We start from the raw sequence: 23,442 nt of genomic DNA, 5'->3' as shown, positions 1-23,442 counted from the left end.
TACCCGGATTGGGGATGAGTGGTGCCATGCATACCGGGATTGGGGATGAGGGGTGCCATCCATACCGGGGTTGGGGATGAGGGGTGCCATGCATACCGGGATTGGGGATGAGGGGTGCCATGCATACCGGGATTGGGGATGAGGGGTGCCATGCATACCGGTATTGGGGATGAGGGGTGACATGCATACCGGGATTGGGGATGAGGGGTGCCATGCATACCAGGATTGGGGATGAGGGGTGCCATGCATACCAGAATAGGGATGAGGAGCCATGCATACCAGGATGGTGATGAGGGATGGGGTACCATGCATACCAGGATAGGGATGAGGGGTGCCATGCATACCAGGATTGGGGATGAGGTGTGCCATGCGTACCAGGATAGGATGGTGGGGACAGGAAGGGGGAAGCACACACCAGCATGGGAGACCATATACCAATAAAAATGTTCGCCACCCGGGCGTAGAATGGGTTCAATAGCTAGTATATATATGTGTGTGTATATATATATATATATATATATATATATATACACATATACACACTGCTCAAAAAAATAAAGGGAACACTCAAATACCACATCCTACTGTAGATCTGAATGAATGAAATATTCTCATTGAATACTTTGTTCTGTACAAAGTTGAATGTGCTGACAACAAAATCACACAAAAATCATCAATGGAAATTTAATTTATTAACCAATGGAGGCCTGGATTTGGAGTCACCCCCAAACTTAAAGTGGAAAAACACACTACAGGCTGATCCAACTTTGATGTAATGTCCTTAAAACAAGTCAAAATGAGTCTCAGTATTGTGTGTGGCCTCCACGTGCCTGTATGACCTCCCTACAACGCCTGGGCATGCTCCTGATGAGGCTGAGTATTGTGTGTGGCCTCCACGTGCCTGTATGACCTCCCTACAACGCCTGGGCATGCTCCTGATGAGGCTCAGTATTGTGTGTGGCCTCCACGTGCCTGTATGACCTCCCTACAACGCCTGGGCATGCTCCTGATGAGGCTCAGTATTGTGTGTGGCCTCCACGTGCCTGTATGACCTCCCTACAACGCCTGGGCATGCTCCTGATGAGGTTGCGGATGCTCTCCTGTGGGATCTCCTCCCAGACCTGGACTAAAGCATCCGCCAACTCCTGGACAGTCTGTGGTACAACGTGACGTTGGTCGATGGAGCTAGACATGATGTCCCAGATGTGCTCAATCGGATTCAGGTCAGGGGAACGGGCGGTCAGTCCATAGCTTCAATGCCTTCATCTTGCAGGAACTGCTGACACACTCCAGCCACATGAGGTCTGGCATTGTCCTGCATTAGGAGGAACCCAGGGCCAACCGCACCAGCATATGGTCTCACAAGGGGTCTGAGGATCTCATCTCGGTACCTAATGGCAGTCAGGCTACCTCTGGCGAGCACATGGAGGGCTGTGCGGCCCTCCAAAGAAATGCCACCCCACACCATTACTGACCCACTGCCAAACCGGTCATACTGAAGGATGTTGCAGGCGGCAGATCGCTCTCCACGGCGTCTCCAGACTCTGTCACGTCTGTCACATGTGCTCAGTGTGAACCTGCTTTCATCTGTGAAGAGCACAGGGCGCCAGTGGCGACTTTGCCAATCCTGGTGTTCTGTGGCAAATGCCAAGCGTCCTGCATGGTGTTGGGCTGTGAGCACAACCCCCATCTGTGGACGTCGGGCCCTCATACCACCCTCATGGAGTCGGTTTCTAACCGTTTGTGCAGACACTTGCACATTTGTGGCCTGCTGGAGGTCAGTTTTCAGGGCTCTGGCAGTGCTCCTCCTGTTCCTCCTTACACAAAGACGGTCCTGCTGCTGGTGTTATGTTCTGCTACCAGAGCTAAGGAAAGAGAGGAGATCTGTCCCTACGATAGAACTCAGCTTAATCCCTACGATGTAACAGGGAACCTGATCCTGCGATCAGACCTGCTAAAGTCCTAAGCTAGTCTGTACGGAGACCTATAGATGTGAGGAAGGAATCCCTACAAGTACTAAGGACTGGGAGGAATATGGGACACCTCCTAACAGAAATAGTAGCAGACAGACGAACAAACAAAATATATAGAACATAGAGGTCAGTAGACCAAGCAAACTAACAGAGCAAGACACAGAGCACAGGCTAGCTAGAAAGTAGATATACAATGAAGTCCAGCAAAGCCAGAAGGGCGGAGCAGGATTAAATAGGTCAACAAGGTCATGTGACCAGCAAAGGAAAAAAAACTAAGAGCAAGGTTCTAACAGTACCCCCCCTTCTAAGAGGATCCTCCGGATCCCCTAGGACCAGGCTTATCAGGAAATCTCCTGTGAAACGCTCTGATAAGTCTGGACGCGGAAACATCATCCGACCTCACCCAAGAGTTATCCTCGGGACCGAAACCTTTCCAGGCCACAAGATACTGCAAACTACCTCTATACCGTCTAGAGTTAAGGATGCGAGAAATTTCATATTCCCCGTCCTCCACCACCGGAGGAACAGAGGCAGAGGCGTCACAATCCGATACAACAGCTTTTTTCAACAGAGAGACATGAAATACCGGATTAATTCTCCAGGAGGTAGGAACCTCCAACCTAACAGCAGATTGGTTGACAACCTGAAGCACCTTAAAGGGCCCTACAAACTTGGGACCCAATTTCTTTGAAGGAATCCTCAACCGCAGATTCCTAGAGGACAACCAAACCATGTCACCAACAGCGAACAAAACCTCCTGTCGTTTCCTATCAAAGTAGTCTTTAGATTTTCTGTTGGCCTCCTGAAGATTACCACGCACATCCGTCCAAACTCTCTCCAAATCACCGGAAAAATTCTCCTCCTCAGGCACGGCAGATCCCAACTTGGAGAACGACCCAAACGACGGATGTCTCCCAGAACAACAAAAAAAAGGCGAACAACCAGCAGAAGAAGATGTATGATTGTTCAGAGCAAATTCAGCAAGTGGCAGAAACTCAGACCACCCCTCTTGATTGTCTGCCACAAAACAACGCAAGAACTGCTCAACATCCTGGTTTTTCCTTTCTGTCTGGCCATTAGATTCAGGATGATATCCGGACGAGAACGACAAATGAACTCCCAACCTATCACAAAAGGCACGCCAAAAACGAGCCACGAACTGAGGACCCCTATCAGAAACAATGTCAGTAGGAACGCCATGAAGTCTGACAATTTCCTTGACAAAGGCCTTAGCGAGAGTTTTAGCGCAGGGCAGTTTGACGAAAGGAACCAAGTGACACATCTTGCTAAAACGGTCCACGACCACCCAGATGACAGTAAAACCCTCAGAGGGGGGAAGGTCAGTTATAAAGTCCATAGCCAAATGTGTCCAAGGAGCACTGGGAACCTCCAAAGGACAAAGCAACCCCGCAGCAGGAGTATGTGAGGACTTAGATCTAGCACATATAGTACATTGACGCACCCACTTAATGACTTCCTTCTGCCATCCAGGCCACCAAAAACTGCGACCCACCAGTCTCTTGGTCTCAGAGATTCCGGGATGACCTGCCAACCGAGATTCGTGACACTCAACAAACAAATCTCTCCTAAAGGTCCCAGACACAAACAACCTCCCATGAGGAGTGTTAGAAGGGGCATTCTCCTGTGCTTTAAGAATCTCATTTTCCAAAACGGAGTCCAAAGCAGCTATCACAACACCTTCTTGTAAAATGTTCTCCTCTTTCTCAGCACCGACTATGGGAGAAAAACTGCGAGACAAGGCATCCGCCTTAACATTCTTAGTACCAGGGATGTAAGTAACGGAGAAATTAAACCGCGAGAAAAACAGTGCCCACCTAGCCTGACGGGCATTCAGGCGCTTGGCAGCATCAAGATATATCAGATTTTTATGATCCGTAAGAACCTGAACGGGAAATTCCGCACCTTCCAAGAAGTGGCGCCAGTGTTCAAATGCGAGTTTAATAGCCAATAATTCCCGATTACCAATATCGTAATTCAGTTCAGTCTCCGAAAATTTTTTTGAAAAAAAGGCACAGGGATGTAATCCATCCCCGTTATCCTGAGACAATACTGCGCCAACCCCCACAGAGGAAGCATCAACCTCAACCAAAAACGGCCTAGTAACATCAGGCTGCATAAGGATGGGAGCAGAGGTGAACCTCTCCTTGAGATACACAAAAGCTTCAATGGCCTCAGAAGTCCACTGAACCGCATCAGCACCTTTCCTGGTGAGATCAGTCAGAGGTTTGACAATACTAGAAAAATTTTTTATGAATTTTCTATAGTAATTGGCGAAACCCAAAAACCTCTGTATCGATTTCAAACCAATAGGCCTAGGCCATTCCTGCACAGCCTGAACCTTAACCGGATCCATCTCAAAACCTTTGCTGGAGATAATGTAGCCCAAAAAACTAATTCTCTGTACAGCGAACTCACATTTCTCCAGCTTAGCAAAAAGCGAATTGTCCATTAATAACTGTAATACCTCACGCACGCTCCGCCAATGAGACTCCAGATCCGGCGAATAAATCAAAATGTCATCCAAATACACAACCACATTTTTACCGATCAAAGGTCTAAGGATATCATTAATCAGATTCTGAAAAAATGCAGGAGCATTAGTAAGACCAAAAGGCATAACCAGATTCTCAAAATGACCCACAGGAGTGTTAAAAGCAGTCTTCCATTCGTCACCCTCCTTCATGCGCAACAGATTGTATGCCCCCTTAAGGTCAATTTTAGAGAACCATTTGGCCCCCATTAACTGGTTAAACAGATCAGAAATCAATGGCAGTGGGTAAGGATTGCGTACAGTAATTTTGTTAATCTCACGAAAATCCAGACAAGGACGTAAACCGCCGTCCTTTTTTTTTACAAAAAAAAATCCAACCGCCACAGGAGACTTAGAGGGCCTAATGTGACCGGCGGCCAAACTTGTCTGTATGTATTCCTCCAAAGCCTTCCTCTCAGAAATAGTAAGGTTAAATAAACGACTCTTAGGAAGAGTCGCTCCAGGGACAAATTCAATAGAACAATCATAGTCTCTATGGGGAGGCAAAACCTGCGATTCCTTCTCAGAAAAAACTCTCCAAAAATCCTGAATAGGAACAGGCAATTCTCCCCTATCCAAAGCTGCAATACGCCCGTTACAACACTTGTCATAACATTTATGGCTCCAGGATTTAATTTCACTGGTAGACCAATCCAGTACAGGATTGTGAAATTTTAACCAGGGCAATCCCAATATTACTGGAGAAGGCAAGTTATTCAACACTACCAAATCCAATTTCTCATGGTGAACACCATTAATAGTGAGAGGAAATTCACAGACCTTGAGAGTAATATTCTTCAAAGGGGAACCATCCACAGAAACCACAGCAATGGGGGGTGATAAAGGTTCGGGTTTTAAATTGAGTCTTTCCACGAATCCCCCATCAATTACATTCAGTGTAGACCCACAATCGACAAACACCCGAAATTCCATTAATTTTTCCTGAGCAATCGTGGAAGCAGCTAAAAATACACCCTTGGAATTTAAACAGGCAATACGGGCATGACTGACCATTTTTTTTTCTTTCTTCATACGAAGCTCACAGCCTTTAATCAAATGACCAGATTTTCCGCAATAGAAACACAAGCCTTCAAAAAATCGACGGTCTTTTTCTTGAGAGCGAGGTGCCACCGATCCAATCTCCATCGGTTCACCACTGTTAGTACATACATTCTCATAACCAGAAACTGACATAGCAGAGGATTTGCTCTCATTAACCCTTGCACGCAGTCTCCTATCCACCCGTATAGCTAATTGCATAGCCTGTTGCAAATCTTCAGGTGTAGGATAAGCAATTAGCAGGTCTTTAACCCTTTCACTGAGCCCAGCAAGAAATAGACTTTTCAGAGCAGAATCGTTCCACCCTGTTTGAGTAGACCAACGACGGAAATGAGTACAATATTTTTCCACATTACCTGATCCTTGTTTTAAACGTCTCAACTCAGTCTCAGCTGATGCGACACGGTCAGGATCATCATATAAAAGTCCCAAAGCAGAAAAAAAACTATCCACTGATCTGAAGCATGTATCACTAGGTTGCAAAGAAAAGGCCCACTCCTGAGGCTCTTTGCGCAAAAGTGACATTATGAACCCTACGCGCTGGGATTCATCCCCAGAGGACTTAGGTCTCAAACGAAAATACAATAAGCAAGCATTTTTGAATGAAAAAAATTCTCGGTGTTCACCAAAAAATAAATCCGGCAAACATACCTTAGGCTCCAAGAAATGTGCTCCAGGACAGTTACTCACGTGCTGACGGAGCTCGGCCACCTCCAGAGAGAGTCCCTGCAGGCGATGAACCAAATCCTGAACCGACACCATGATGGAACAGAAAAATATTTCCTTAGAGAATTTGCTGGCTGGACTTACTGTTATGTTCTGCTACCAGAGCTAAGGAAAGAGAGGAGATCTGTCCCTACGATAGAACTCAGCTTAATCCCTACGATGTAACAGGGAACCTGATCCTGCGATCAGACCTGCTAAAGTCCTAAGCTAGTCTGTACGGAGACCTATAGATGTGAGGAAGGAATCCCTACAAGTACTAAGGACTGGGAGGAAAATGGGACACCTCCTAACAGAAATAGTAGCAGACAGACGAACAAACAAAATATATAGAACATAGAGGTCAGTAGACCAAGCAAACTAACAGAGCAAGACACAGAGCACAGGCTAGCTAGAAAGTAGATATACAATGAAGTCCAGCAAAGCCAGAAGGGCGGAGCAGGATTAAATAGGCCAACAAGGTCATGTGACCAGCAAAGGAAAAAAAACTAAGAGCAAGGTTCTAACAGCTGGGTTGTTGCCCTCCTACGGCCCCCTCCACGTCTCCTGGAGTACTGGCCTGTCTCCTGGTAGCGCCTCCAGCCTCTGGACACTACGCTGACAGACACAGCAAACCTTCTTGCCACAGCTCGCATTGATGTGCCATCCTGGATGAGCTGCACTACCTGAGCAACTTCTGTGGGTTGTAGAGTCCGTCTCATGCTACCACGAGTGTGAAAGCACAACCAACATTCAAAAGTGACCAAAACATCAGCCAGAAAGCATTGGTACTGAGATGTGGTCTGTGGTCCCCACCTGCAGAACCATTCCTCTATTGAGGGTGTCTTGATAATTGCCAATAATTTCCATCTATTTTCTATTCCATTTGCACAACAGCATGTGAAATTGATTGACAATCAGTGTTGCTTCCTAAGTGGACAGTTTGACTTCACAGAAGTTTGATCTACTTGGAGTTATATTCTGTTGTTTAAGTGCTCCCTTTATTTTTTTGAGCAGTGTGTGCATACAGTACAGACCAAAAGTTTGGACACACCTTCTCATTTAAAGATTTTTCTGTATTTTCTTGACTATGAAAATTGTACATTCACACGGAAGGCATCAAAACTATGAATTAACCCATGTGGAATTATATACTTAACAAAAAAGTGTGAAACAACTGAAAATATGTGTTATATTCTAGGTTCTTCAAAGTAGCCACCTTTTGCTTTGATGACTGCTTTGCACACTCTTGGCATTCTCTTGATGAGCTTCAAGAGGTAGTCACCGGAAATGGTCTTCCAACAATCTTGAAGGAGTTCCCAGAGATGCTTAGCACTTGTTGGCCCTTTTGCCTTCACTCTGCGGTCCAGCTCACCCCAAACCATCTTGATTGGGTTCAGGTCTGATGACTGTGGAGGCCAGGTCATCTGGCGTAGCACCCCATCACTCTCCTTCTTGGTCAAATAGCCCTTACACAGCCTGGAGGTGTGTTTGGGGTCATTGTCCTGTTGAAAAATAAATGATGGTCCAACTAAACGCAAACCGGATGGAATAGCATGCCGCTGCAAGATGCTGTGGTAGCTATGCTGGTTCAGTATGCCTTCAATTTTGAATAAATCCCCAACAGTGTCACCAGCAAAGCACCCCCACACCATCACACCTCCTCCTCCATGCTTCACGGTGGGAACCAGGCATGTAGAGTCCATCCGTTCACCTCTTCTGCGTCACACAAAGAAACGGTGGTTGGAACCAAAGATCTCAAATTTGGACTCATCAGACCAAAGCACAGATTTCCACTGGTCTAATGTCCATTCTTTGTGTTCTTTAGCCCAAACAAGTCTGTTCTGCTTGTTGCCTGTCCTTAGCAGTGGTTTCCTAGCAGCTATTTTACCATGAAGGCCTGCTGCACAAAGTCTCCTCTTAACAGTTGTTGTAGAGATGTGTCTGCTGCTAGAACTCTGTGTGGCATTGACCTGGTCTCTAATCTGAGCTGCTGTTAACCTGCGATTTCTGAGGCTGGTGACTCCGATAAACTTATCCTCAGAAGCAGAGGTGACTCTTGGTCTTCCTTTCCTGGGGCGGTCCTCATGTGAGCCAGTTTCTTTGTAGCGCTTGATGGTTTTTGCAACTGCACTTGGGGACACTTTCAAAGTTTTCCCAATTTTTCGGACTGACTAACCTTCATTTCTTAAAGTAATGATGGGCACTCCTTTTTCTTTACTTAGCTGCTTTTTTCTTGCCATAATACAAATTGTAACAGTCTATTCAGTAGGACTATCAGCTGTGTATCCACCTGACTTCTGCACAACACAACTAATGGTCCCAACCCCATTTATAAGGCAAGAAATCCCACTTATTAAACCTGACAGGGCACACCTGTGAAGTGAAGACCATTTCCGGTGACTACCTCTAGAAGCTCATCAAGAGAATGCCAAGAGTGTGCAAAGCAGTCATCAAAGCAAAAGGTGGCTACTTTGAAGAACCTAGAATATAAGACATATTTTCAGTTGTTTCACACTTTTTTCTTAAGTATATAATTCCACATGTGTTAATTCATAGTTTTGATGCCTTCAGTGTGAATGTACAATTTTCAAAGTCATGAAAATACAGAATAATCTTTAAATGAGAAGGTGTGTCCAAACTTTTGGTCTGTACTGTATATATATATATATGTGTGCATATATATATGTATATGTATACATATATATTATATACTGTGCTGCCTCCATGGAATTATCACCAGTGGTGTTGTGTGAGTTGCCAGCTCCTGGAACGAGGCAAATATTAAGCCCTGTAACCCAGTAATAATACCCTCTGAACTGTGGCTTAAAAATAAATCTTGTCCCCTTTAAAAAGTAGTATTGCTTTCTTCAGCTATATTTACACTCAGTTGTTTTTTTAAGTTGAAAATCCATCATTTTTCCAAATTGAAACTGCATTAGGAAATGCTTTTTGGAGAAGTCTCTTTATTTATTTACTTTTTAGCTGTGCTGAGGAGTTTTGAAAAAGTTTTTGAAAAGTATTTTGGAAGAGCTTTTTTTTTTTTTCCTGAAACTTTTTTTGCAGCCTTTTGATTGAGCAGTGCGCCAGAAAACTCTCCATAGCACGGACTGGTGCCATTCCGATAAAGTTGGCAAGGATGCGTTAGCGGTACTAAGCGCACTGTGCACAGCACTGGAATGGAGCGGGCTTTACAGGTGCACATCTGACACCTCCTATCCTGGTCGTATAAACCCCTTAGATGCCTTAGTCAATAGTGACCTAGCATCTAAGCATTTAAAGGCATTTCCATCAAATGATGACATTAATAAAAAATGAAAAATTTATGGATAAAAGAAAAATTGATGTCCCCAGACCACTGAGTTACCGACTTAAAATTGCGTCATAAAAGTCAGCGCAAAAAATTGCCTCCTACAAATTAATATAAATTGCCGAATCATCTTCTCATGCCTTCCAGCCATTTTTTTTATTTTTCTAAGATAACTAAACGGATGCACTGACAACAATAATTGTGATCGTAACAACTTTTTTAGATACTGAGTAAGATAAATCTGCATTATTCTCTCTCTCTCTCTGAGTATTACGTGTAGGTGTCAGTCTTTACTGCAGTTCTGACATTCTATTCTTGAGCCATTAGTCTTCAGTAAGACATGATCGACTGTGGATATTTCCCCTGTATTATCAGCAGATTCCAGCACCTCTTTAATCGGAGCCAGACATGACTTCATGGGGATAACACCGCTGCCTTGTAGCCACTTAAAACAACTTAGGGGGAGGAGGGTGGCGAGATCATTTCAACCGGAATCCCATGAGTAAACAGGGTTGACGCCCAAAGTCACAGCCGGTTGTCAGTCACTTTTATGTATTTTTTTTTTTTTTTTTTAGTTCAGTGATGATTGTATAACAAAACTTCTACGACTTTAATGAAAACTTCTAGGACTTTAATAAAAACTTCTAAAACTTTAATGAAAACTTCTAGGACTTTAATAAAAACTTCTAAAACTTTAATGAAAACTTCTAGGACTTTAATAAAAACTTCTAGGACTTTAATAAAAACTTCTAACACATTTTCCAAGATCTCTGCAAGCTGTAAAGGAATGGAACCAGCAGAGACTTAATGTGTCGCAGCTGAGAGTTTGTTACAGTTGTTTCCAATCTAGAAAATCCTCTGTGAGCTAAACAGTCTGGAATCCGGCTTCTGTATCTTTTTTTATTTTCCTGTCCTGATACATTGTAACAAACTCTCAGCTATAGAAGAAAGATTGTTCTGATGGGTTAAGCTTGCAGGGGATTAATTACACTGGATACAAGTGTGTCCACGTCTCAGCTTGAAGCAGGACGAAGTCTGTGCTGATTTATTAGCCTCTGAATACGGCCATTCACTGACAGCAAGCCACAATTTAGAAAAACGTAAGAAACTAAAGTTGCAGATTTTTTTTTGTGAAGACTTTTCGAACTTTCGAAATCGTTGCGCTTCACTACAGCAAAGGACATGGCTGCCGTGACCATATGTCATGTCCTAAATGTGACCATAGTCCCGGCCATGAACACATCGCAGGATCTTGTTGTACCCACAATGTAGAAAACAATCCTTCCCACTCATGACGCCAAAGCAAAACACACAAACAGTAATTAGGCAGCGGCGCTGTCAGGACGCTGATTAATATGCGCAGAACCCTGGCAGCCGCTCGACTCCAACTGGATCAGAAAAATGCCGCAGCTGCCAAAAAAAAAAATGAAGGTCACTCGGGGGTGAATTATAGTGTTTTATGGTTTCACAGGAAAAAGGAAAATCAAGAATTTTCACTGCTCATTTTAGATTTCACATATTTATTTCCTATTATTGATGTAGCACGAACATATACCACCAACCTGCACGCAGAGCATAGCCTCCGAAAACCCTGCCCCACCCGGACTCTCTTGAAAAACAATTAGATAATGTCACTAATCTCTACAAGAATTTACTAGGATCCTGTATTCTAGATGCCTCTGGAGCTGCATTCATAATTCTACTCTTTGGAATTTTTTCCCTATTTCACTAGAATGCAGATGCAGGTCCACGCAATTTAGTTCATTTCCAGTTTATTTGGTAATGTAGGCGTCAGACACATGGCCAGATTCGTATCGATTTCCCGCAGTGGACACATGATGCATGCCGTGAACATTGTATGAAATGTCATGCGCCATTATAGGCTAAATTTTAGAAGTTTTCTTCCATTGTTCTTTTATTGGAGGCATCATATGACTCCTTAATTCCATTTATGACCAGACCTTCTTCATTTTTACCACCTTTTCTTCCATGAACCATAACCTTTTTCATGTTTTTTTTTCCATTGACATACAGTGTCTGGCAAAAGCTTGGACACTCCTGTTTTATGCAGTAGTTTTCCTTGTTCTTATTGGAATGTGTACATCGAAAATTCAGACTGAAGGCAGCAAAACCGCAAAGTAACAAGTAGGGAAACAGGAATAAAGAATAATGTGTGAACCAAGAACTCGGAGTTGGCGAGTTGTTCTGCAGATTTCTGCTTGGAGTTTGTTTGCATGTTTATCCTCATCCTCTCCTATTTGGTTTCACCTACCTTACCTTCCCCGTGTTCCACTCTGTTGTTTGGTGAGTGTATTTTGTATGATTGCAGTTTTCATTTATCCCTGTCTGTATTCCCTTGTAGTGTAATCCTATACACTTTGGCCTCCCACTTTGGGGGAGGGAACAGATAAGGGCAAGTCAGGAGCATAGCAAGGCACGTGACCCCCTGCATCTCCACCTTCTGAGGTAATCCAGGGTACAGGGATAAACCAGGGCACCCCCTAGCATGAGGGATAGGGAAGGAGCCTCTTGCCACGAGAAATCCTGCAACAGTACCGTAACACTTATCCTCCGCAGCAGAGTCCATTTTTGGACCTCCTTTCCTGGGCTGGTCCCCCTGAGAGCCAGTTTCATCATAACTGCTCTTGAGGACACCTGCAAGGTTCTAGCAATTTTCCAGATTAAGAAATTTTTGTATTTTTCCAGATTATGTCAGTCAATTTTAAAGTAATGATGGACTGTAATTTCTATTTCCTTAGTTGAGTGTCTCTTGCCAGATTGAGGCTTAAAACAGTTTTGGGATAGGGCTGAATCTACAATGTGCACATTCCAATAAGAACAAGGAAAACCATTGCATGAACAGGTATGTCCAAACCTTTGACAAGTACTGTAGCCATATGAGGGCTGGTGATGGTTTTTGTTTTGTTTTTCTGCAGGACAAATTGTAGTTTTGAACTAATCCAAAACTAATCTATTTTTACAGCTTTCATGTTGTTTAAATAATTTTTTATTTTGATAGATTGGACTTTCCCAACTTTGGCAATACCACATATATATTTTTTTATTATTATTTTTAAAGGGGAGTGATATTACTTTTTAGATATTTTTACTTTTTCTGGCTTCACAAGAGGTCAAACATGACGGCCATCACACAAATTAAATGCTAGCTCCGGTCGCTGCTGTATTAAACAAAAATAAAGTTTCTCTACCTTTTTCTATTCTAGCCGTCCGTTTTTTTTTTTTTTCGTTTTTTTCGTGGACCTATTGACTTACATTGCCGATTTTAATCCAAATCCGACATGCCTCTGCAAATTTGCGCAGAACGTTCACTCCACACAAAAAAAAACACGGATTGCACTTGTACACAAAAAAAAAACATGTGTGAATGAGCCCTAAATAGTAATTATAGAATAAATACAATTAATTTATTTTATCATATAAAAAAATTATAATATATAAATTATAATATAATAATTTTATAATATATTTTTATATATTTATAATTTTATTTATATGTGTGTGTCTGTGTGTGTATATGTGTATATATATATATATATATATTTATACAATGCAGACCAAAAGTTTGGACACACCTTCTCATTTAAAGATTTTTCTGTATTTTCATGACTATGAAAATTGTACATTCACACTGATGGCATCAAAACTATGAATTAACACATGTGGAATTATATACTTAAGAAAAAAGTGTGAAACAACTGAAAATATGTCTTATATTCTAGGTTCTTCAAAGTAGCCACCTTTTGCTTTGATGACTGCTTTGCACACTCTTGGCATTCTCTTCATGAGCTTCAAGAGGTAGTCACCGGAAATGGTTTTCACTTCACAGGTGTGCCCTGTCAGGTTTAATAAGTGGGATTTCTTGCCTTATAAATGGGGTTGGGACAATCAGTTGTGTTGTGCAGAAGTCTGGTGGATACACAGCTGATAGTCCTACTGAATAGACTGTTAGCTGCTTTTTTCTTGCCATAATACAAATTCTAAGTAAAGAAAAACGAGTGGCCATCATTACTTTAAGAAATGAAGGTCAGTCAGTGTGAAAAATTGGGAAAACTTTGAAAGTGTCCCCAAGTGCAGTTGCAAAAATCATCAAACGCTACAAAGAAACTGGCTCACATGAGGACCGCCCCAGGAAAGGAAGACCAAGAGTCACCTCTGCTTCTGAGGATAAGTTTATCCGAGGCACCAGCCTCAGAAATCGCAGGTTAACAGCAGCTCAAATTAGAGACCAGGTCAATGCCACACAGAGTTCTAGCAGCAGAGACATCTCTTCAACAACTGTTAAGAGGAGACTTTGTGCAGCAGGCCTTCATGGTAAAATAGCTGCTAGGAAACCACTGCTAAGGACAGGCAACAAGCAGAAGAGACTTGTTTGAGCTAAAGAACACAAGGAATGGACATTAGACCAGTGGAAATCTGTGCTTTGGTCTGATGAGTCCAAATTTGAGATCTTTGGTTCCAACCACCGTGTCTTTGTGCGACGCAGAAAAGGTGAACGGATGGACTCTACATGCCTGGTTCCCACCGTGAAGCATGGAGGAGGATGTGTGATGGTGTGGGGGTGCTTTGCTGGTGACACTGTTGTGGATTTATTCAAAATTGAAGGCATACTGAACCAGCATGGCTACCACAGCATCTTGCAGCGGCATGCTATTCCCTCCGGTTTGCGTTTAGTCGGATCATCATTTATTTTTCAACAGGACAATGACCCCAAACACCTCCAGGCTGTGTAAGGGCTATTTGACCAAGAAGGAGAGTGATGGGGTGCTACGCCAGATGACCTGGCCTCCACAGTCACCAGACCTGAACCCAATCGAGATGGTTTGGGGTGAGCTGGACCGCAAAGTGAAGGCAAAAGGGCCAACAAGTGCTAAGCATCTCTGGGAACTCCTTCAAGATTGTTGGAAGACCATTTCCGGTGACTACCTCTTGAAGCTCATCAAGAGAATGCCAAGAGTGTGCAAAGCAGTCATCAAAGCAAAAGGTGGCTACTTTGAAGAACCTAGAATATAAGACATATTTTCAGTTGTTTCACACTTTTTTGTTAAGTATATAATTCCCCATGTGTTAATTCATAGTTTTGATGCCTTCAGTGTGAATGTACAATTTTCATAGTCATGAAAATACAGATGTGTCCAAACTTTTGGTCTGTACTGTGTATGTATATATATATATATATATATTTGTATAATATTATAAATATAATAATTATAATTTTAAATTATAATTTATAATGTAAAAAATATATATTTATAAATTTTAAGAAAAAATTAAAATATATTTTTTTATGATGGACAATCCTTTAATTTGTCAAGGATTATTAAAACTTGGATATATTTTAATAAAAAAGCATCAAAACTTATCTATCATGACATGTTGAGTTGCAATACCACACAGATCCTATGAAAAGGTGGTGGCGCTGTTTTTAGAATTTTTCTTTTTCTAATCCTGTTCAGACCATTTATTCACATACAATTAGTAACAATCTTCTATCTCTACAGGAGAACATATCCTGGAACCCTGTATGACACATAACCAAGTCTTCCTACAACAATCCTGGACACTTATGTCTATCAACCAAGGAGTTGTCCACAACTTTTTCCATCTTCAAGAGGCAAAACTGATCGATCTGGTGAAGACATTGAGGACATCTGACCTGGAGGGTCGCCAATGATCGAGCACTATAGTCTCTGACAGCGTGGAACATTCATAAGGACTGTGGCAATTTTTGGAACATTTCCTGTTACTGGACCCCTCTAAGTGATCGCCTTGGCCAGCGTAAATCATGGTTGCCTTAAAGCACAGAAATCTGAAGCTGTTTACCATCGTCTTGGCAGTTTTTGCCATCACCATCATGTCGTTCCTTCTTAACTACACCCAGAATTCTAGACTTGATCTATGGAAAGCCGAAAAATACTTCAGGTTCTCCGGGCCATTTATTCGATTCATGTCGTCCGTGCAGAGGGCGTGCAGCTGTGAGAGCTGTGTGTCTGAAAGCAACAATTCACTTTGGTTCGACGAAAGATTTAATTTCACGGTCCCTCCACTACTGACGAAACAGAACAATATGGTGTCCGAGAGTACGTACAAGTGGTGGATGGTGAGTGACCACGGTAACATAAAGGTGCAAGATAGGGGACAGTATTATATTAATGACATTCAGCAGTGTGGGCAGTATTATAGTAGTTATATTCTTCTACATAGGGGCAGTATTATAGTAGTTATATTCTTGTACATAGGGGGCGGTATTATAGTAGTTATATTCTTGTACATAGGGGCAGTATTATAGTAGTTATATTCTTGTACATAGGGGGCAGTATTATAGTAGTTATATTCTTGTACATAGGGGGCAGTATTATAGTAGTTATATTCTTGTATATAGGGGGCAGTATTATAGTAGTTATATTCTTGTACATAGGGGCAGTATTATAGTAGTTATATTCTTGTACATAGGAGCAGTATTATAGTAGTTATATTCCTGTACATAGGAGCAGTATTATAGTAGTTATATTCTTGTACATAGGGAGCAGTATTATAGTAGTTATAGTCTTGAATATGGGAGCAGTATTATAGTAGTTATATTCTTGTACATAGGGGGCAGTATTATAGTGGTTATATTCTTGTACATAGGGTTAGTATTATAGTAGTTATATTCTTGTACATAGGGGGCAGTATTATAGTAGTTATATTCTTGTACATAGGAGCAGTATTATAGTAGTTATAGTCTTGAATATGGGAGCAGTATTATAGTAGTTATATCCTTGTATATGAGGGGTAGTATTATAGGAGTTATATTTTGGTATAAGGGTTAATTTAATTTGCAAATGACTTGTCAGTTTCACTTTATTTCAGTGATTATGGCTTTTTCTTACTTTATCAGAAAGGTACTAAAAATTTTGCCCCATGTGTACAGTATATATTAGCCATTTAGCATGGACTTTTTAGCAGCTTATTTCTTGTTTTTCGTGTACGTTTCCACGCCTCTGTTATGTGGCCGCTCTCTCCTTCCCTTATGAGGTTGCTTTTGCTGTTAGTTCTCGTCCTGTTATATGATTTAGGATGTGAGAAGATGTCGTCACTCTGTGGATGAATGTAACCAGTATAGCACTTGTTTTCCGCCTACGCTGTGACTTTTCCCTTAACACCTGCAGACTCAGATTATATGTCTTCTTATTTCGGTAATTGGCTATCGGTGGCACCATGGAGGGAGGACTCGTGGTGCAGGTGCAGCTTCAGTTCTTCTAACTTTTCATGTGATGATGACATATGGAGACGACAGATTTTTGCTCAATAGGCTAAATTAAATAGGAGACAAAAACTCATTTATTGTGTATTTTAGGACTATGTATAGACTAGGCCATAAAATAGAAAATTAGTGCAATGGTTGATTGAGCCGGGGGCCCTAGATGGTTTAGACGTGTGATGGACCCCGAGTCTATCCCATCATAGGCTAGAAAAGCAAAGAAAGATGGTCATCGGCACCGAAGCCCATCGCTATGGATTGAAATTTACCTTTATTAACCAAAATTCCTATAATTAAAGGAACTGTTCTGAATTAATTGAGAAGAGTCCCCCATGTAGCCCCCTCAGTTATCTAATTAAAAAATTACATACAAACGGGATCTGCCTCTTTGGAGGTCCCAGCACATTGTCTGTAAACTGTGGGAGAAATTGTCAGGAAGTGTTTAGTTTTCCTACAGTGCCTCCGCAGGTGAAAGGAAGTATTACAAAGATCTCATTCATGCTGGGTCCTCCTAAGTGAAGACCTCTTAAGTACTTTCTACATGGACTCATGAATGAGAATCATTACTAGGGGTCTATTCTACGTCAGATATTTGTCTATTTGAAAACTAGAAAACCCCTTCCAAAAGTCAAAAATTGTCCAAGTTCCTTATGGCTTAAATGTTGGATAGGATGTCGTCGGTGATAGATGGGCAGCACGAAGGACCTGAAATATGGCCACCGTCTCATAGAAAGTCAAGCTAAAAAGGCTGAGACCTCCTGATTCTGGATATTACAGTAGTTCCCAGCAGTTAGACCCCCCCCCCTAGTAATCCGATGTTGCTGTCATGTCTGGTCGACTTACCTGTGTTGGTGGCGTCTTCAAAAGTTTTCTGTCAAGTATCAATTGACTTTTTCTTTGTACACACAGAGGTTACAAGGTGAAAAGAAACCGATGGAAATCAACAAAGCAATCGAAGAAATGTTCCAAGTTATTCCAGGTCACAACATATTGCATGACCATAACCCATACCGGTGCCGAACGTGTGCCGTAGTGGGCAACTCCAGAAACCTCAAAGGCTCAGAATATGGACAGGATATTGACCGCCACAACTTTGTGTTCAGGTGAGACTGGCGACCTGTGCTACAGACTGGCGACCTGTGCTACAGACTGGCGACCTGTGCTACAGACTGGCGACCGGTACTACAGACTGGCGACCTGTGCTACAGACTGGCGACCGGTGCTACGGACTGGCGACCTGTGCTACAGACTGGCGACCTGTGCTACAGACTGGCGACCGGTGCTACAGACTGGCGACCTGTGCTACAGACTGGCGTCCTGTACTACAGACTGGCGACCTGTGCTAGAGACTGGCGTCCTGTGCTACAGACTGGCAACCTGTGCTACAGACTGGCGACCGGTACTACAGACTGGCGACCTGTGCTACAGACTAGCGACCTGTGCTACAGACTGGCGACCGGTACTACAGACTGGCGACCTGTGCTACAGACTGGCGTCCTGTGCTACAGACTGGCGTCCTGTACTACAGTCTGGCGACCTGTGCTACAGACTGGCGACCTGTGCTACAGACTGGCGTCCTGTGCTACAGACTGGCGTCCTGTACTACAGACTGGCGACCTGTCAAGGGGGAGAGGGCTAATGCAAAAGTTCTCATATACACGATGCAAGAAGTGGAGCCGAGTGTCATGTGATTTTAATTTAAAAAATTTAAATTATGTAATAGTTCTGTGAAAATGGTGGATACAAAAATGGGAACCACATATAGTGTGTGGCTATAATAGGCATATTCTAGTCCTAGAATTATAGCAGTTATATTCTTGTACATAGGGGGCAGTATTATAGTAGTTATATTCTTGTACATAGGGGCAGTATTATAGTAGTTATATTCTTGTACATAGGGGGCAGTATTATAGTAGCTATATTCTTATACATAGAAGCAGTATTATAGTAGTTATATTCTTGTAAATAGGAGCAGTATTATAGTAGTTATATTCTTGTACATAGGGAGCAGTATTATAGTAGTTATATTCTGATACATAGAGGGCAGTATTATAGTAGTTATATTCTTTTAAATAGGAGCAGTATTATAGTAGTTATATTCTTGTACATAGGGGCAGTATTATAGTAGTTATATTCTTGTAAATAGGAGCAGTATTATAGTAGTTATATTCTTGTACATAGGGGGCAGTATTATAGTAGTTATATTCTTGTAAATAGGAGCTGTATTATAGTAGTTATATTCTTGTACATAGGGAGCAGTATTATAGTAGGTATATTCTTGTACATAGGGAGCAGTATTATAGTAGTTATATTCTTGTACATAGGGGCAGTATTATAGTAGTTATATTCTTGTAAATAGGAGCAGTATTATAGTAGTTATATTCTTGTACATAGGGGCAGTATTATAGTAGTTATATTCTTGTAAATAGGAGTAGTATTATAGTAGTTATATTCTTGTACATAGGGGCAGTATTATAGTAGTTATATTCTTGTAAATAGGAGCAGTATTATAGTAGTTATATTCTTGTACATAGGGAGCAGTATTATAGTAGTTATAATCTTGTACATGGGGCAGTCTTATAGTAGTTATATTCTTGTAAATAGGAGCAGTATTATAGTAGTTATATTCTTGTAAATAGGAGCAGTATTATAGTAGTTATATTCTTGTACATAGGGAGCAGTATTATAGTAGGTATATTCTTGTACATAGGGAGCAGTATTATAGTAGTTATATTCTTATACGTAGGAGCAGTATTATAGTAGTTATATTCTTGTACATAGGAGCAGTATTATAGTAGTTCTATTCTTGTAAATAGGAGCAGTATTATAGTAGTTATATTCTTGTACATAGGGGCAGTATTATAGTAGTTATAATCTTGTACATAGGGGGCAATATTATAGTAGTTATATTCTTATACGTAGGAGCAGTATTATAGTAGTTATATTCTTGTACATAGGAGCAGTATTATAGTAGTTATAGTCTTGTACATAGGGAGCAGTATTATAGTAGTTATATTCTTGTACACAGGAGCAGTATTATAGTAGTTATATTCTTGTACATAGGAGCAGTATTATAGTAGTTATATTCTTGCACATAGGGAGCAGTATTATAGTAGTTATATTCTTGTACATAGGAGCAGTATTATAGTAGTTATATTCTTGTACATAGGGGGCAGTATTATAGTAGTTATATTCTTGTACATAGGAGCAGTATTATAGTAGTTATATTCTTGTACATAGGAGGCAGTATTATAGTAGTTATATTCTTCTATATAGGCGCAGTATTATAGTAGTTATATTCTTGTACATAGGAGCAGTATTATAGTAGTTATATTCTTGTACATAGGGGCAGTATTATAGTAGTTATATTCTTGTACATAGGAGCAGTATTATAGTAGTTATATTCTTGTACATAGGAGCAGTATTATAGTAGTTATATTCTTGTACATAGAGGGTAGTATTATAGTAGTTATATTCTTGTACATAGGAGCAGTATTATAGTAGTGATATTCTTGTACATAGGAGCAGTATTATAGTAGTTATATTCTTGTACATAGGAGCAGTATTATAGTAGTTATATTCTTGTACATAGGCGCAGTATTATAGTAGTTATATTCTTGTACATAGGAGCAGTATTATAGCAGTTATATTCTTGTACATAGGGGCAGTATTATAGTAGTTATATTCTTGTACATAGGGGCAGTATTATAGTAGTTATATTCTTGTACATAGGAGCAGTATTATAGTAGTTATATTCTTGTGCATAGGGAGCAGTATTATAGTTATATTCTTGTACATAGGGGCAGTATTATAGTAGTTATATTCTTATACATGGGGGCAGTATTATAGTAGTTATATTCTTGTACATAGGAGCAGTATTATAGTAGTTATATTCTTGTACATAGGAGCAGTATTATAGTAGTTATATTCTTGTACATAGGAGCAGTATTATAGTAGTTATATTCTTGTACATAGGAGCAGTATTATAGTAGTTATATTCTTGTACATAGGGAGCAGTATTATAGTTATATTCTTGTACATAGGGGCAGTATTATAGTAGTTATATTCTTATACATGGGGGCAGTATTATAGTAGTTATATTCTTGTATATAGGGAGCAATATTATACTAATTCTGCATATTGCAGTTTACATGTTCTGTTTATTTGACTTTATATATAATTGATGGATAATTGGTCATTGTAATCGGTTTCCGCAGCCTCATGGCTCATGTTCCTGATCCCCATTGCTGGGGTGAGAATTTTGTTGAGAATTTATCTACATTATATTTTCATTCTGCAGATGGGAAATGAAATGTCAGACAAAGTCATTTACAATTAAGTGCTGTCGTTTCCCAAATCCAGTTATTTCTCGGGGCTTTGGGGCTGTTTTCCTTCTTCTCGGCTGCCGTGTTATAATGAAGGTGTTTTCTTTAGAAGAGTCGAATGGTGTTTTAATAAAAATCATTCTCCATAATTGCCTGTGATGCAGATTGCATTAGACGGTGTATTTGGCTTGTGGAGCATATGGCGGGGTGGACTCTGCGACGCTTTGGTTCTCCAGCCCTTCCGTCCTCTACATGTGGATATCGGGAAAGATCATCACAACTAATAACCAGCCTGAGAGGTGACGCTCTGCAGCGACCGGTGTGCACGAGGCCACATTCTGCAGGAGGCTTTTGAGGATTGATCTTTCTGATGGAAACATATTGCGGCGCACTGACTATTAATTTCGTGTGTATGGGCTGATGTAGCAGAGCTGAGTTTGTCGCGCATTGCTTTACCATTACTCACGGGGCTGCAGAGACCCAGTGAAGACCTAAATGTCAAACACTGCATCTGACAACTTCCAGTGTTGCTATTTTTGACAAATCAAATAATATAAGTTGTCAGAAATAGCTACTCTGGAAAATGAGTTGTCAGACATAGCCAAACTGGAACATTTGAGTCAAATATTCTAGTTTTGCTATTTCTGACAACTCAGATGTTCCGGCTTTGCTATTTCTGACAACTCAGATGTTCCGGCTTTGCTATTTCTGACAACTCAGATGTTCCGGCTTTGCTATTTCTGACAACTCAGATGTTCCGGCTGTTCTATTTCTGACAACTCAGATGTTCCGGCTTTGCTATTTCTGACAACTCAGATGTTCCGGCTGTGCTATTTCTGACCACAGACTGATACAATTTCCCTTCCCTGATACTTTGTATCTAGGCTTTCTCACAGATGATTTGTCCTCTGGATCAATCCTTCAGCTATGAGAAATCTTATATCTGTAGAGTTTTTCAGCCTTTGGAGGTGACGAATCTTCACATTCACTGACAGCAAGCAGAGGCCTAATCATTAGTTAGGGACTAATATCAAGAACTTGCAAAGTTTTGTCTGAATGAAGCTTCATTTATAGAAAACTCCTCCAGCATAATTTTTTTAATACGATGTCTCCCAGAGTCTGATCAGAATCTGCTTTTCCCTCAGGATGAACCGCGCTCCCACAGCAAAATATGAGAAGGACGTTGGGAATAAGACCACTCACCACTTTGTGTACCCGGAGAGCATGCGAGACCTGGGGGATGACATCTTTATGATCCTCATTCCCTTCAAGACCCTCGATCTACAGTGGATTGTCAGCGCTCTGACCACTGGGACCATAAACTTGTAAGTCACATTGCATCATTCGGTATCTACACGTCAGTCTTACCGCCACATGGCCCTGAGATCGTCTTGTACTTGTGTCTCCAGGAAGACTCAGCTCTTGTTATTCTGCAAAACATTAATCTCATTAGCACCATATCTGCATCACTAATGTGTTACTTGGTATGCAGTCATACACCGTGCAACCTCAGCACCGTCTATCTACAGATCACTGGGAGGGTGACACACAGGAGCCAGGGGAGGTTAGGACCGACACATGTAACATACTATACCACTGGCCAGTATGTGCACAAATATAACTACTATAATACTGCTCCTATGTACAAGAATATAACTACTATAATACTGCTCCCTATGTACAAGAATATAACTACTATAATACTGTCCCTATGTACAAGAATCTAACTACTATAATACTGCCCCTATGTACAAGAATATAACTACTATAATACTGCTCCTATGTACTAGAATATAACTACTATAATACTGCTCCTATGTACTAGAATATAACTGCTATAATACTGCTCCCTATGTACAAGAATATAACTACTAAAATACTGCCCCCTATGTACAAGAATATACCTACTATAATACTGCTCCTATGTACAAGAATATAACTACTATAATACTGCTCCTATGTACAAGAATATAACTACTATAATACTGCCCCTATGTACAAGAATATTACTACAATACTGCCCCTATATACAAGAATATAACTACTATAATACTGCTCCTATGTACAAGAATATAACTACTATAATACTGCCCCTATGTACAAGAATATAACTACTATAATACTGCCCCTATGTACAAGAATATAACTACTATAATACTGCTCCTATGTACAAGAATATAACTACTATAATACTGCCCCTATGTACAAGAATATAACTACTATAATACTGCTCCTATGTACAAGACTATAACTACTATAAT

General features: G+C 41.0%; 1 protein-coding gene across 6 annotated transcripts in view; it reads left to right on the top strand.

Annotated features, from left to right (window-relative positions):
* Window positions 1-23,442, top strand: part of ST3GAL1 (ST3 beta-galactoside alpha-2,3-sialyltransferase 1) — a 176,913-nt gene that overhangs the window by 135,615 nt on the left and 17,856 nt on the right. For 5 of the 6 annotated variants that reach the window (XM_073679912.1, XM_073679915.1, XM_073679914.1 and 2 more), the window contains 3 exons: window positions 15,115-15,713; window positions 17,766-17,959; window positions 22,327-22,506. In XM_073679912.1, coding sequence (XP_073536013.1) covers window positions 15,399-15,713; window positions 17,766-17,959; window positions 22,327-22,506 — 689 coding nt within the window. In that variant the 5' untranslated portion in view covers window positions 15,115-15,398. Of the gene's footprint in view, window positions 1-12,354; window positions 12,459-15,114; window positions 15,714-17,765; window positions 17,960-22,326; window positions 22,507-23,442 lie in introns of all 6 variants that reach the window. The other variant, XM_073679913.1, reaches the window with a different exon arrangement.

This window comes from Phyllobates terribilis, unplaced genomic scaffold (assembly GCF_046119375.1).
Source record: "Phyllobates terribilis strain yellow unplaced genomic scaffold, ASM4611937v1 Scaffold_4__5_contigs__length_816908805, whole genome shotgun sequence".
In the NCBI taxonomy this organism is placed as follows: Eukaryota; Metazoa; Chordata; class Amphibia; order Anura; family Dendrobatidae; genus Phyllobates; species Phyllobates terribilis.
This window is presented reverse-complemented; position numbering and strand designations above follow the sequence as displayed.